Genomic DNA, 11,796 nt, shown 5'->3' with positions numbered 1-11,796 from the left:
CCTAGACAAAGCCACATAGGATCCAAAAAGCCACCTAGGTTAAAATTTAATGTGACGTGGCATATTTAAATGCGATGTTGCATATTTTTAATGTGACATGGCGAATTAATGTGACATGGATTATCAATTTATTATTACATGACATTAATTTAAATAATTTATCTATAAATTAATTTAATTCACTTATATCTATAATATGAAAGGATATTATCATTATTCTTAAATTAATTTTGTATATTAAATATATTGTCTTCCAAAATTTATATAACCCTTACAAATTTACATCAAGTTTCATAATTTATAATTAATATTAACATTTTAATAGAAATTTTTGTAATAAAACATGTTAAAGAATTAATTAAAACTCTTCATATTACTAAACACTCACTTTAATTAACATTTTCCTATTTAATTCATTGTTTTTAAAATTTTTGTAATAAAACCTGGTAATAAATTAATTAAACCTCTTCATATTACTGAACACCCACCATTATTAACATTTTCCTATTTAATTTTTGTTTTTAGTTAAACATGGTAATAAATTGATTAAAACTCTTCATAATACTTAACACGCACCAAATTAATTAAAAGTTTTTCCTATTTAATTAATTTTTGTAATATAATATGTTAATAATTTTATTAAAACTCCTTATATTACTCAACACCCATAATTTTCATTAACATTTTGTCCTATTAAATTCATCTCTTGAGGTCCTCGGCAATCAATTATCTAAATTCATAATATCACAAAATAAATTAAAAATTAAATTAAAATATGGGAATTTATGGTTGTGTAATGACTATAAAACCTACAATACTTATAATAGTTTCTATTCACTTTATTTATTTAAAATATGCCCATTTGTCATGAGTTTGCTTTATATTTGAATTCATGTTTTCCAATTGATTTAATTTAAGTAACTTACGTGCGACAATGTTTTGATTCGTTTGTCAAGTTTTTGCCAGATTGATATTTTATCTTTTAGTCAATGTATTTTTTATATAACTTTAAAGCACCATGAAACGTATGTGAATGCAGATAAGGCAAACCATCACGTGGGTAATCTGAGGAGGGAAGAAATACAAAAGGCACGAAACTGAGGTAAAATTAAAGGTAAAAAAACTTAAGGTAGAAACTGATAAGTAATGGATGATTGTTGATCTCAAAATAGAAGTCATTATTTCTTTTAATTTGTTATTAAACGTATATTGTGGTCTAATTTTACTATTATACTTTCCTGATCAACCTATTTGAATTTGTATTTTTGTATTCACGAGTATAATTATCTCTAACATATATTTTTCTTTTTCATTTTATATGAACTATTATCAAAGCATGTAATAAAAGGAAGCGAAAGTGAACCTTCGGGTAAATTGAATAGTATAATTTCTAAATTCTACTTCGTATCTGTTGGGTTCCTTATGTTGATGATAACATGCCCATTTGATTTGTGTTATCTTAGTTTACCTTTTCAGGATTAATGATGTAATCAAGCTTGGATTAAGAAGTGTTGAAGTTGTTATTAATCCCTTTGTAATTAGTCGTGTGTCATCTAATGTACAAGCGAGAAAGTTAAGTATAGTAGAGTAATAGAAACAGTCCAGATGACTGTTGCTTCAACAAGTAAACAGCTGAGTGGACTATGCCACAACTCGTAAAAACTTGAAGCTTCCTTTTATCTTTCAAATGCTTTCACGTGACTTATATTTTTCAGAGATAAAAATTCAGATTTTTATTAAGGAGGAAGTATCCAATAAAGAGTGGTTTGAATTATTCAAAATGTTTCCTCTTTATGCAAATTCAATCCTTTAGTTTTTAAGAAAACAAAAATTGCTTTTTGCCATTTTTGTGTTAACTTGTCATCTGTGACTTGTCTCACATCCTTTGTTTTCTGATTTTGCATGAGCATTTAAGGTTATCTTTCAAACCTTCTTTCTCTATCCTTACCTTTGCAAAAGACTCCTTTTTGGTGCAAGTTTTTAGGTGGTTGCTATTTCCCTTCACATGTGAGGTCTTTGACCCCTCAAAACCCTAGCAATCCCTTCACTCACCTCCTCTATAAATACCGAGTCCCTCCTTCATTAATTCCCAAGACTTTTCTGAATTAATTCTTTCATGTTTTGCAAATTGTTTTTAAAGCTTAAAACCGTGTTCTTTGCAAAATCCTTTAAAAGTCTTCAAGGTGTCTTCAGTTTCTACAGTCGTGGCTACTGTTGCTTTTCTATACTAAACTCTCTTGCTTAAAAGTGTTGATCTTGTAAAAGTTGTCCACCTCTATTCTTTGTTAAGAATGTGTTAGTGGAAACTTGATCCTTTACATTTTAAGTGTGTTAGTAGAGTTTAGGACGGAGTAGTCTTTTACTCTTGACAACCGGAGTAGGTTGTGAGTTGGCAATCGGAGTAGATTGTGAGTTAGCTTGTCATAAGAACGGAGTAGTTCTTGTACTAGCTTTGCAACCGGAGTAGGTTGGCGTCTTTTATTACAAGGGTCTTTTAGTTTTCGGAGTAGATCACTAAAGGAAAGTAATAAAAAGGTAGATTGGACGTAGGCACTTGAGTTTCTTGCCGAACCAATTCAAAAATCTCGTGTTCAAGTGCTTACTTTATTTCCATTTGTTTTATACCTTGTTTGTTTGTTTTGTTTCGCTTAAACTTAGAAGTGATTCATCATCTTTATCGCATTTGGTCTGCAGTCATACTTCACAAACTGAGACAAATAGATACAGTCAGAACGATTGTTGCTTTCATACTTCAGCAAACATTCATCGTGATACTTGTTCAATCTTTCAATATTATTCAAAGTATCCTCCAATCTCTTTTGTTCACTTAACTTACTATAATCCAATAAAGTTGAAGTTAAAATTTTTAAAAGAGTATCTAATTCACCCCCTCCCCCTCTTAGGTACTTGAATCCATAAACTCAACAATTGGTATCAGAGCCTCGTGCTCTTGATCGAGGCTAACCGCCTTAGAGTTTGATTCGTGGGTAATGGATTCCGAGAAACACTCCAAGATCCCGGTCTTTACCGGTTCGAATTTTGGATGGTGGAAACTCAAAATGGAACATTACATCAAAAGTATCGATTATCAATGTTGGAACATCATCCAAAATGGACCTCTTGCCATTGAGGAAACCGATATTCTTAACGGTTTCACCAAGACAAAAGAGGAAAGAAATTACAATGAGAACGACTTCAAGCTTGCCGAAAAGAATTCCAAAGCAATGTCGATTCTTCAACGTTGTGTTGGTGAGGGGGAAGTTAGTCGAATCTCCGGGTGTCCTACGGCTAAATCTATTTGGGATTCCCTTGTACTTGCATATGAAGGGACGTCCCAAGTAAGAAAACACCGTATTGACCTTCTCATGCAACAATATGAAATGTTTGGAATGTCAAAGGACGAGTCTTTAAATAGTTTCTCTTCTTGTTTTTCTTGTATTATTAATGAGCTTCAAAGTCTAGGAAGGAATTTCGAGTCCGAGGACATCATTCGAAAAATCCTTCGTAGTCTAACCCCTAAATGGCAACCTAAAGTCACCGCCATAGAGGAAGCTAAAGACTTGTCAACCCTATCTCTTCATGAACTAATGGGATCACTAATGGCTCACGAGTTTAACCTCGATAAGCATTCTAGTGAGTCATCAAAGGGAAAGAGTCTCGCCCTCACATCTTCTCCAAGTGATGAAGAAGATGAGGAGGAAGACGAGTTTGCTATGTTCACAAGGAACTTAGCCGGGTTGGTCAATGGACAAGGTAACAAAAGGTTCACTAATAATTACTCGAAAAAACGCTTTCCTAAGAAACGACCTACCTCCACCGTGGGATGCTTTAAATGTGGTGATAAAACTCGTACAAATAAATCGTACAAATATTGAATAAATCGTACTATAATGTTGCTAGGATCTTGATTGTCTTATGTTGTGCAAATGAATAAATCGTACAAATATCTGTAATATTGAATAAATCGTACAAATATCTGTAATTCAGCTTGTATGTGAGTATTGCTAGTATGTTGCTAGGATCTTGATTGTCTTATGTTGTGCAAATGATCTAAGTGCTCTTTATATAGTCAAATGCTGAACGGCTGCTAGATCTTTCTCCATCAATGCTGAATATCCTGCCTTAATTAGCCGGAATAATGCTCATTATTGCTCCTTTAATTGCCGTCTTTAATTGCTAAATCTTTCTAATTAATGCCCCAATTATTGCGCGTATATTCGTCTATAATATGATCTCTTGGTCGAATATCGTCCTGATATTTTGACACTACGAATCCGCATAGTCCAACTCGAGTGAGTGAGGGAGGAGGAGTAGTGGTCATTTAACTCAAGGTTTTAATTCTACTCTACGACCTTGTATGGCAAACAACAGAAACAGATTCATGATAGCGGATTACGCACGTTAGCAGAATACGGTTAGTAGATTTGAGTAGCATGTTTGACTATCAAACTAAATTAGCAGAATTAAAAAAGGTGTTTGGTAATTAGCAGATTATAGGAAAATTAGAATGATTTTATGTATAAATGAATATGTTAATACAATATGCTGTTATTAGCTGCATATTCAAAAATAGTAGATTTCTTTTCTCAAAAAAAAAAATAGTAGATTCCAACCAATATGCTATCAGAATACGTCGTTTACCAAACACATGAAAATAGTATATTACTTGGTCAATCTACTAACTAGTCTAGATCCCGCGCAAATGCGCGGTATATATAGACCTTTTACTTTTTTACAGTCTCGTCATGAATTTTCATATTTCATCTCACCTCATTGTATTTTGTTTTGAAAAAAAAAAAAGTTAATCTCAAGAGATTTAAGTAATTTCATAAAATATAAACTTTTTAATGAAAATATTTTAATCACCTCAAATTATATAAATAAATTCTTTTTTCGTCGCGAAATTAATATTAACGGTTTATGGTCATGTATCGTTTATCGGTTTTTCTAACATGTGCCCAATGGGCACATGTTAATAGTTGGTTTTGGCATAGGTTAAGCTTCTAATTTTGTTATCCTATAATTTTTATGATTACATTCCTTTAATTGCCTTAATTAAACAATTCTTTCTCTCTCCAATCAAATATTACATATTTTCTCAATATTTTGTTCCTCCACTAATAACGTATAAGCCTCCTCCTCCATCAGGTTTTGTTGCAAGTGTTTACTGTAGAAATGTTGCCTGGAAAGACTGTGCATTAATTAGTAGTAAAACTTGTATTTCCTTGTGATGTTGCAATGCTATTTGATTGCTGTTCAGATAATCCTCATGGTGTCTAGCATTATGATTTATTGCCTTACTGTGCATCCTCCTCTGTCCTAATTATTAGACTGTTGATTCAAATATCTATTACTCCGTACAAAGAATAAAAAAGTAAACAAATAATCAGAACGGAATTGCTAAAGTATTTCTTTAACTCTCCTCTTCAAAAGTTCAAAGTACTCCTATTTCTTTACACAAATTCTCACCCAAGACGAGTATTATCCGTTTTAATAAGCTTAAGATGGATCAAATACATACCAAAATCACATGATCCTAGGAAATGCCAAAAGTTGTCTTTATTACCACATGTGCTAATATTTGACATGTTTTAAAATTTAAGACGGATAATAATTTCTTTGTCTCCTCTTTAAACCTTACGGAGTACTATTTTGCTATTTCGGGTTAGTTGATTTCCTCCCTGGTTCCCTGCTCATACTTTTAGTCACATTCTATTTCTACAAGGCAAAATAAAATTCAAGTACCGTGTTACTGTGTATTTCCGACCCTGAGGTTTGACCACCCATAGTGCGGCTGTGTGGGTTATCATTTTCGGCTATCGATTAGTTTAGGGATGTTAAAAAACCGCTAATGTACTTGCGTTCAAAGGCAATTCGGTTTGGCCAAACTCTGTACCAAAACCGCATCGTTTTTAACTGTTCGGTTAACCACTGAAACAGTTATAAACGATTTGGTTAAGGTTGACTGATTTTTGCTCTATACTTAGGTCATGTTTTTTTGGACTGAAACGGATCTGATCTGAACTGAACTTATAAGATCTGAACTGAACTGAACTTATAGGATCTGAACTGAACTGAACTCATAGATCTGAAGTGAACTTATAGGATCTGAACTGAACTGAACTGAACTTATAGGATCTGAACTGAACTAAATTTATAGGATCTGAACTGAATTTATAGGATCTGAACTGAACTTACACGATCCGAATTTAAATTAACTAAAATTAATTTAACTTAAATATTATTATTATTATTATTATTATTATTATTATTATTGCTATTTTTATTATTGTTCTTGTTATTATTATTATTATTATTATTATTATTATTATTATTATTTCTCAAAAGAGTGATGCCTAACCATGCTTGACACAAAATCCAAGTATATGATCCTCGACATGGCCTTACCCTTCCCCTTCCCAGCAATCACCTTTCGTTATATTTTAGTTTAAGCTGGGGCCAGGTCTTCAATGTGTTAGCTTTAGTTCAAGCCGGGTTCATTGTTGGTCTTTCAGACTATATTTATATTTATTACAGAAGCGGTGTTCTTTTACGGCAAAGGAATGAATCTTGTTCTCTGAGCATACTTTCTGCTTCCCTTGAGGTTATTCAAAACAATCTTTGAATTTAGAAATCATCCTCATCCGTGTTCGAGAACATCAACCAGACAACCAATGCAATTTAGGATAAACGCTTTTGCCGTTGGCAAGGTAATAGGATTGATGTTCATAACACACCGAGCATGGTTTGTGTCAAGAAACCAACTCAACCAAAAGCTTAAGCCGATGGTTGAAGTTCCTTGATTCGTTTTATACTCTAACACTCCCCCTCACACGAAGGCCCATTTTTTTTTGGCCCATTTTTTTTTTTTTGGGCTTGAAGTGTGGGTGCAGGCGGGATTCCCTTGCCTGTTCTGATTATCCACTTTTTAGAATGGAGGGGGGTGGGATTCGAACCCGTGACCTTTTGGTCACCCCTCGATACGATACGTGTCAAGAAACCAACTCAACCAAAAGCTTAAGCTGATGGTTGAAGTTCCTTGATTCGTTTTATACTCTAACAGTTTGGTGTGATCCGCAATGAAAAAAGCTACGAGAATTGGATTGAAAACTAGTTACTAAGAAGGGCAAACAATTCTCTTATCAGAAAGCCTCAACATAGTGAGCTCAGGCTTGATATTTAAGAAAACAAGCATAAACTAACACCATCTCTAGATGAAATTTTTGTGGTTGTGATGATAATGTTATAAGAGGCGACTCAGGTGACGAGTCAATGACGTCGACATGTCAACCAATTTTGGTATGGTAGTAGTGTATCAGTCCTTCTGCCGTATTATTTACTGCAATTTTCAGACCACACAAGCCAATCCTGCTAAGAGTGCTAGGTTAGTCTTTAGGTATAGACGTTTCAGTTGACTTGGGGAAGTCTTTGTATGACTCACACGGACTTCGACCAATTATATACTCCCTTCATCTCGAACATTTGTTTACTTTTTATATTCTTTATTGGGTGTATTTTAATTATAGGTAAACATATGGTTGGGAAGGAGGAAGTAACACAAATTATCCGGTAAGACTATTGTAATAAATAATGGACAACGGCTACGTAATATTTATGCGCTCATTTTATTGTTATCATTAAATGAGGTGTATAAGGTATTATCGTAACGCTGTTGTACGACACGGTCTTGCTTGCAGGACAAATACTGATTATATAGATGCTTAAATCTCGCTTCTTTTTTTGTATCTAAAAACCTGCAATGGCTTGGCCTCTATCTTGCTTACTGGTTTTCTACTTGGCCTTAATCCTCTCACAATCATCACCAACTTATTCAAAAAATAGTGGCAAATTTTCAGTTGGTCAATCTCTCTTAGCCAAAAATAATAGCACTTCAGTGGTTTCTCCTTCGGGCGATTTTGCCTTCGGCTTTCATCAGGCTCCGAACAATACTGATCTGTACTTGCTATCCGTTTGGTATGCCGCAATTCCGGACACAATTGTGTGGTGTGCAAATGGAGGTAAACCTGTTCCTCAAGGATCAACATTAAATTTAACAGCTAATGAGGGTTTAGTCCTCAGTGATCCGCGAGGAACTGTCCTATGGAACACTACAACTGGTGGTGGAGCTGTCAGTTACGGTTTCATGAATGATACCGGGAACTTTGCTCTTATTAGTAGCGTCAATGCTGCTCCACTTTGGCAGACCTTTGATTATCCAACTGATACCTTGCTTCCGACACAGGTTTTGAAAACAGGGAAGAATGTTATTTCTCGGATATCCGAGAACAATCTCACAGAAGGAAGGTTTCAGTTACATTTTGATGACAACGGGGACCTCGTCCTTAACACCAGGGATGTAGCCACCGGATATGACTACAACTCTTATCACATATTTGGGAGTACTGGCACTAATGGGGAGGAACTGGTTTATAGCGAGTCAGGAGATGTGTTTATACAGAACCAAAACGGTTCTAGAATGGGTCTCATCCCACCAGGTGGGTTGATGTCGGCAAACTCGTATTATCAGAGAGTAACTTTGGAATTTGATGGAGTACTAATATGGTACTACTACCCTAACAAAGGAGCTGGTTGGACCAAAATTCAGTCTAAACCCGATAACATATGTACGAGTTTTCCAATAGACACGAGGGACAGTGGAGCTTGTGGATATAATAGCATTTGCAGCCTTGGTAATGACGATAGGCCCATATGTCAATGTCCTCAGAATTACTCGCTGATAGATCCTACTAATTCGCATGGAAGCTGTGAACCAGATTTCAGTTCCGACTTTTGTGGGAAATTTGAAGATGGTGTTAAGGGTGGATATACTTTAATCCCACTTCAGTATACCGACTGGCCACTATCAGATTATGCAGAGATGGCCCCTTTCACTGAGGACAAATGTAAGGCGTCTTGTATGAATGATTGCTTGTGTGGTGCTGCCATTTTCTATAGTGATAGTAATACCTGTTGGAAGAAAAAGCTACCACTCTCCAACGGAAAGCTAGACAGAACTGTATCGAGGACTGCTTGGCTTAAGGTAAGTCATGATAATGGCACTAATAATCCTTATAATCCGTTCAGACCTCCTAGAAAAGTCGAATATAAGTTGAATGCTGTAACTAAAGGCCTCTTGGGTGGCTCCGTATGTGTTAATTTCATATTGTTAAGTGTCGTTGGTTTTGGAATTTTTTTCGTGTATAACACAAGTGAAGTCAGAGCTCATACTGAGCGTATGAGGCATTCTATTTCTGAGTATAGTACTGCGCACAGTTTCACTTACAAAGAGCTTGAATCCGCCACAAATGGATTCAGGGACGAGATAGGAAGGGGCTCATTTGGTGTAGTATACCAAGGAAATATAACAACAGGTGGTAATCAATACTTCGTCGCTGTTAAAAGGTTAGATCGAACATTCAAAGGCGCTGATAAGGAATTCACAGCCGAAGTGAACGTGATTGGCCTGACACACCACAAGAACTTAGTCCGCTTTATAGGATACTGCAAAGAAGAAGATGAACGTTTGCTGGTATACGAATACATGAGCAATGGTACAGTTGCTGATTATCTTTTCGGCGATACTAGGCCAAGTTGGGTCGAAAGGGTTCAAATTGGTCAGGGGATTGCACGAGGGCTTTTGTATCTGCATGAGGAATGCACCACTCAAATCATCCATTGTGACATAAAGCCACAGAATGTACTTGTTGACAACCATCACAATGCTCGAATCTCCGACTTTGGGTTAGCCAAGCTTCTGGTTCTAAATCAGAACCACACTAATACTGCTGTGAGAGGAACCAAAGGGTATGTTGCGCCTGAATGGTTCAAGAACAAGCCGGTGTCTGTGAAGGTGGATGTGTACAGTTTCGGGGTTCTGCTGTTGGAAATCATCTGTTGTCGAAGATGCGTACGCATGGACGTTAGTACAGACAAGTGTGAAATTTTGACAGATAGGGCATTTGACTGTTACCATTCTGGAATGTTAGATTGTCTTGTGAAGGATGACAAGGAAGCGCTGAATGACAGGCCGCAACTAGAGAGGCTTGTGAAGGTTGCCCTTTGGTGCATTCAAGAAAACCCGGAACTACGACCAACTATGAAGAGGGTTACTCAGATGCTAGAGGGAGTTGCTGATGTTCCTGGTCCTCCATGTACGACATCATTTTCTGTTCATTTATCAGCTTGATGCCCTGGTTTACTAATCAGTTATCGTTCCTGTATAGAACAATGAAAATGTAATAACTACTCGTACATGCCTGGTTCTTTTAAATTCATTTTTTCTGTGTAGTTGGAATTTGTTTTGCTTGTTCAGTACTACCTTTGCTTTTGTTTGAACTAGGAACTGTACGCCTTTTGTGTTTTAGCTCAGGTTTTGTCGTATGAACTGTATCGATTGAAATTAACCAGGTTGCAAGTGTTTACTGTAGAAATGTTGCCTGGAAAGACTGTGCATTAATAAGTAGTAAAACTTGTATAGTTGTATTTCCTTGTGATGCTGCAATGCTATTTGATTGCTGTTCAGATAATCCTCATGGTGTCTAGCATTATGATTTATTGCCGCATCCTCCTCTGTCCTAATTATTAGATTGTTGATTCAAATATCTATTACTCCGTACAAAGAATAAAAAAGTAAACAAATGATCAAAACGGAAGTGCTAAAGTATTGTTAAAGAAATACTCCTGTGAGAGGAACTAAAGGGTATGTTGCACCTGAATTGCTCGTTGTCTCGTCTCATTATCACCCCTATCTGTCGCTGAATGATTCACAATATAACAATCATGTATTTTTGCGTTTAAAAAGCGCTATTAAGTACTATAATAATTTAATAATCATGAGAATATTTTCACATTTGGGTTCTTAACGTGTACCCTTAAAATGCAGAAAAATCCGTTGGGAAACTAGGTGATTGTTAGGTTGACAATCTTGCCATCAGCTTGAAATAGAGGGTGTGTAAAGTGTAATGAGAGGGACAGTTCAGTTTAATGTACTAGGAATCATTTAATCATCATTAAACGCAAGAATTATAAGATGTTCACCATAACCCAACATACACCTACCTCGCTAACTGTTTTACTCCTGTTGGATTACCATTTATAGCCATTTTAGACCATTTGGACTCACAAACTATAAAATAAGAGTGTATTAATGCAAAGAAGAATCGTCTAATTAGAACAGTCTTGATTTGAAACAGTCCGGCTAATTAATATAGTAGAAAAATCCGTTGGGAAACTAGGTGATTGTTACTTTGACCTTTCTTTGTACCTGTGTGGACAGTCATTTGGCTTGTACTCTACTGAAAATTTTCCACATTTTTTTGTGGAAAATGTTATCCTTAGAATTTTCAGTTGACTTGGGGAAGTCGTGGGAAAAGTCTTGGCGAATTAATATAGCACAAATTATCGTCTAAGAATATTGTACGGTGTATATGTGTACAACCACCATGTAACTGAAGACCTGGAGGTATCAGACTTATTTGATGTTGTAGCCGTTGATGATGAGATTGATGACTTGGGAGTTGCGGAGGTTGGCCCTATTCAACCTCCTCGTTCCCCATGATAGGATTGGCTTGGAATTGTAGGGGTCTTAATGACACGCTCTCCCCTACAATTCCTAAACTAAGGACGTTATTAAGTATTAATAAGTATAAGTTTTTATTTCTAGTAGAAACTAAGTGTAATGTAGGCCATGTAAGCTCCTTGTTTCGACCTTTTGGTTTTGATGAGTCTGTCAGGGTTAATGCTACCGGAGCTTCTGGTGGATTGTGGGTAGGGTGGAAAAAGGGCATGGAAATAAAA

General features: G+C 35.7%; 1 protein-coding gene across 1 annotated transcript; it reads left to right on the top strand.

Moving 5' to 3' along the window:
- The first annotated feature begins 7,759 nt into the window (after positions 1–7,759).
- On the top strand, positions 7,760–10,186 carry LOC141608407 (G-type lectin S-receptor-like serine/threonine-protein kinase LECRK3). The gene has a single exon (XM_074427764.1). It carries the CDS (start codon positions 7,760–7,762, stop codon positions 10,184–10,186), a length of 2,427 nt encoding a protein of 808 aa, XP_074283865.1.
- Positions 10,187–11,796: the final 1,610 nt, after the last annotated feature.

Source organism: Silene latifolia, chromosome 10 (genome assembly GCF_048544455.1).
Source record: "Silene latifolia isolate original U9 population chromosome 10, ASM4854445v1, whole genome shotgun sequence".
In the NCBI taxonomy this organism is placed as follows: Eukaryota; Viridiplantae; Streptophyta; class Magnoliopsida; order Caryophyllales; family Caryophyllaceae; genus Silene; species Silene latifolia.
This window is presented reverse-complemented; position numbering and strand designations above follow the sequence as displayed.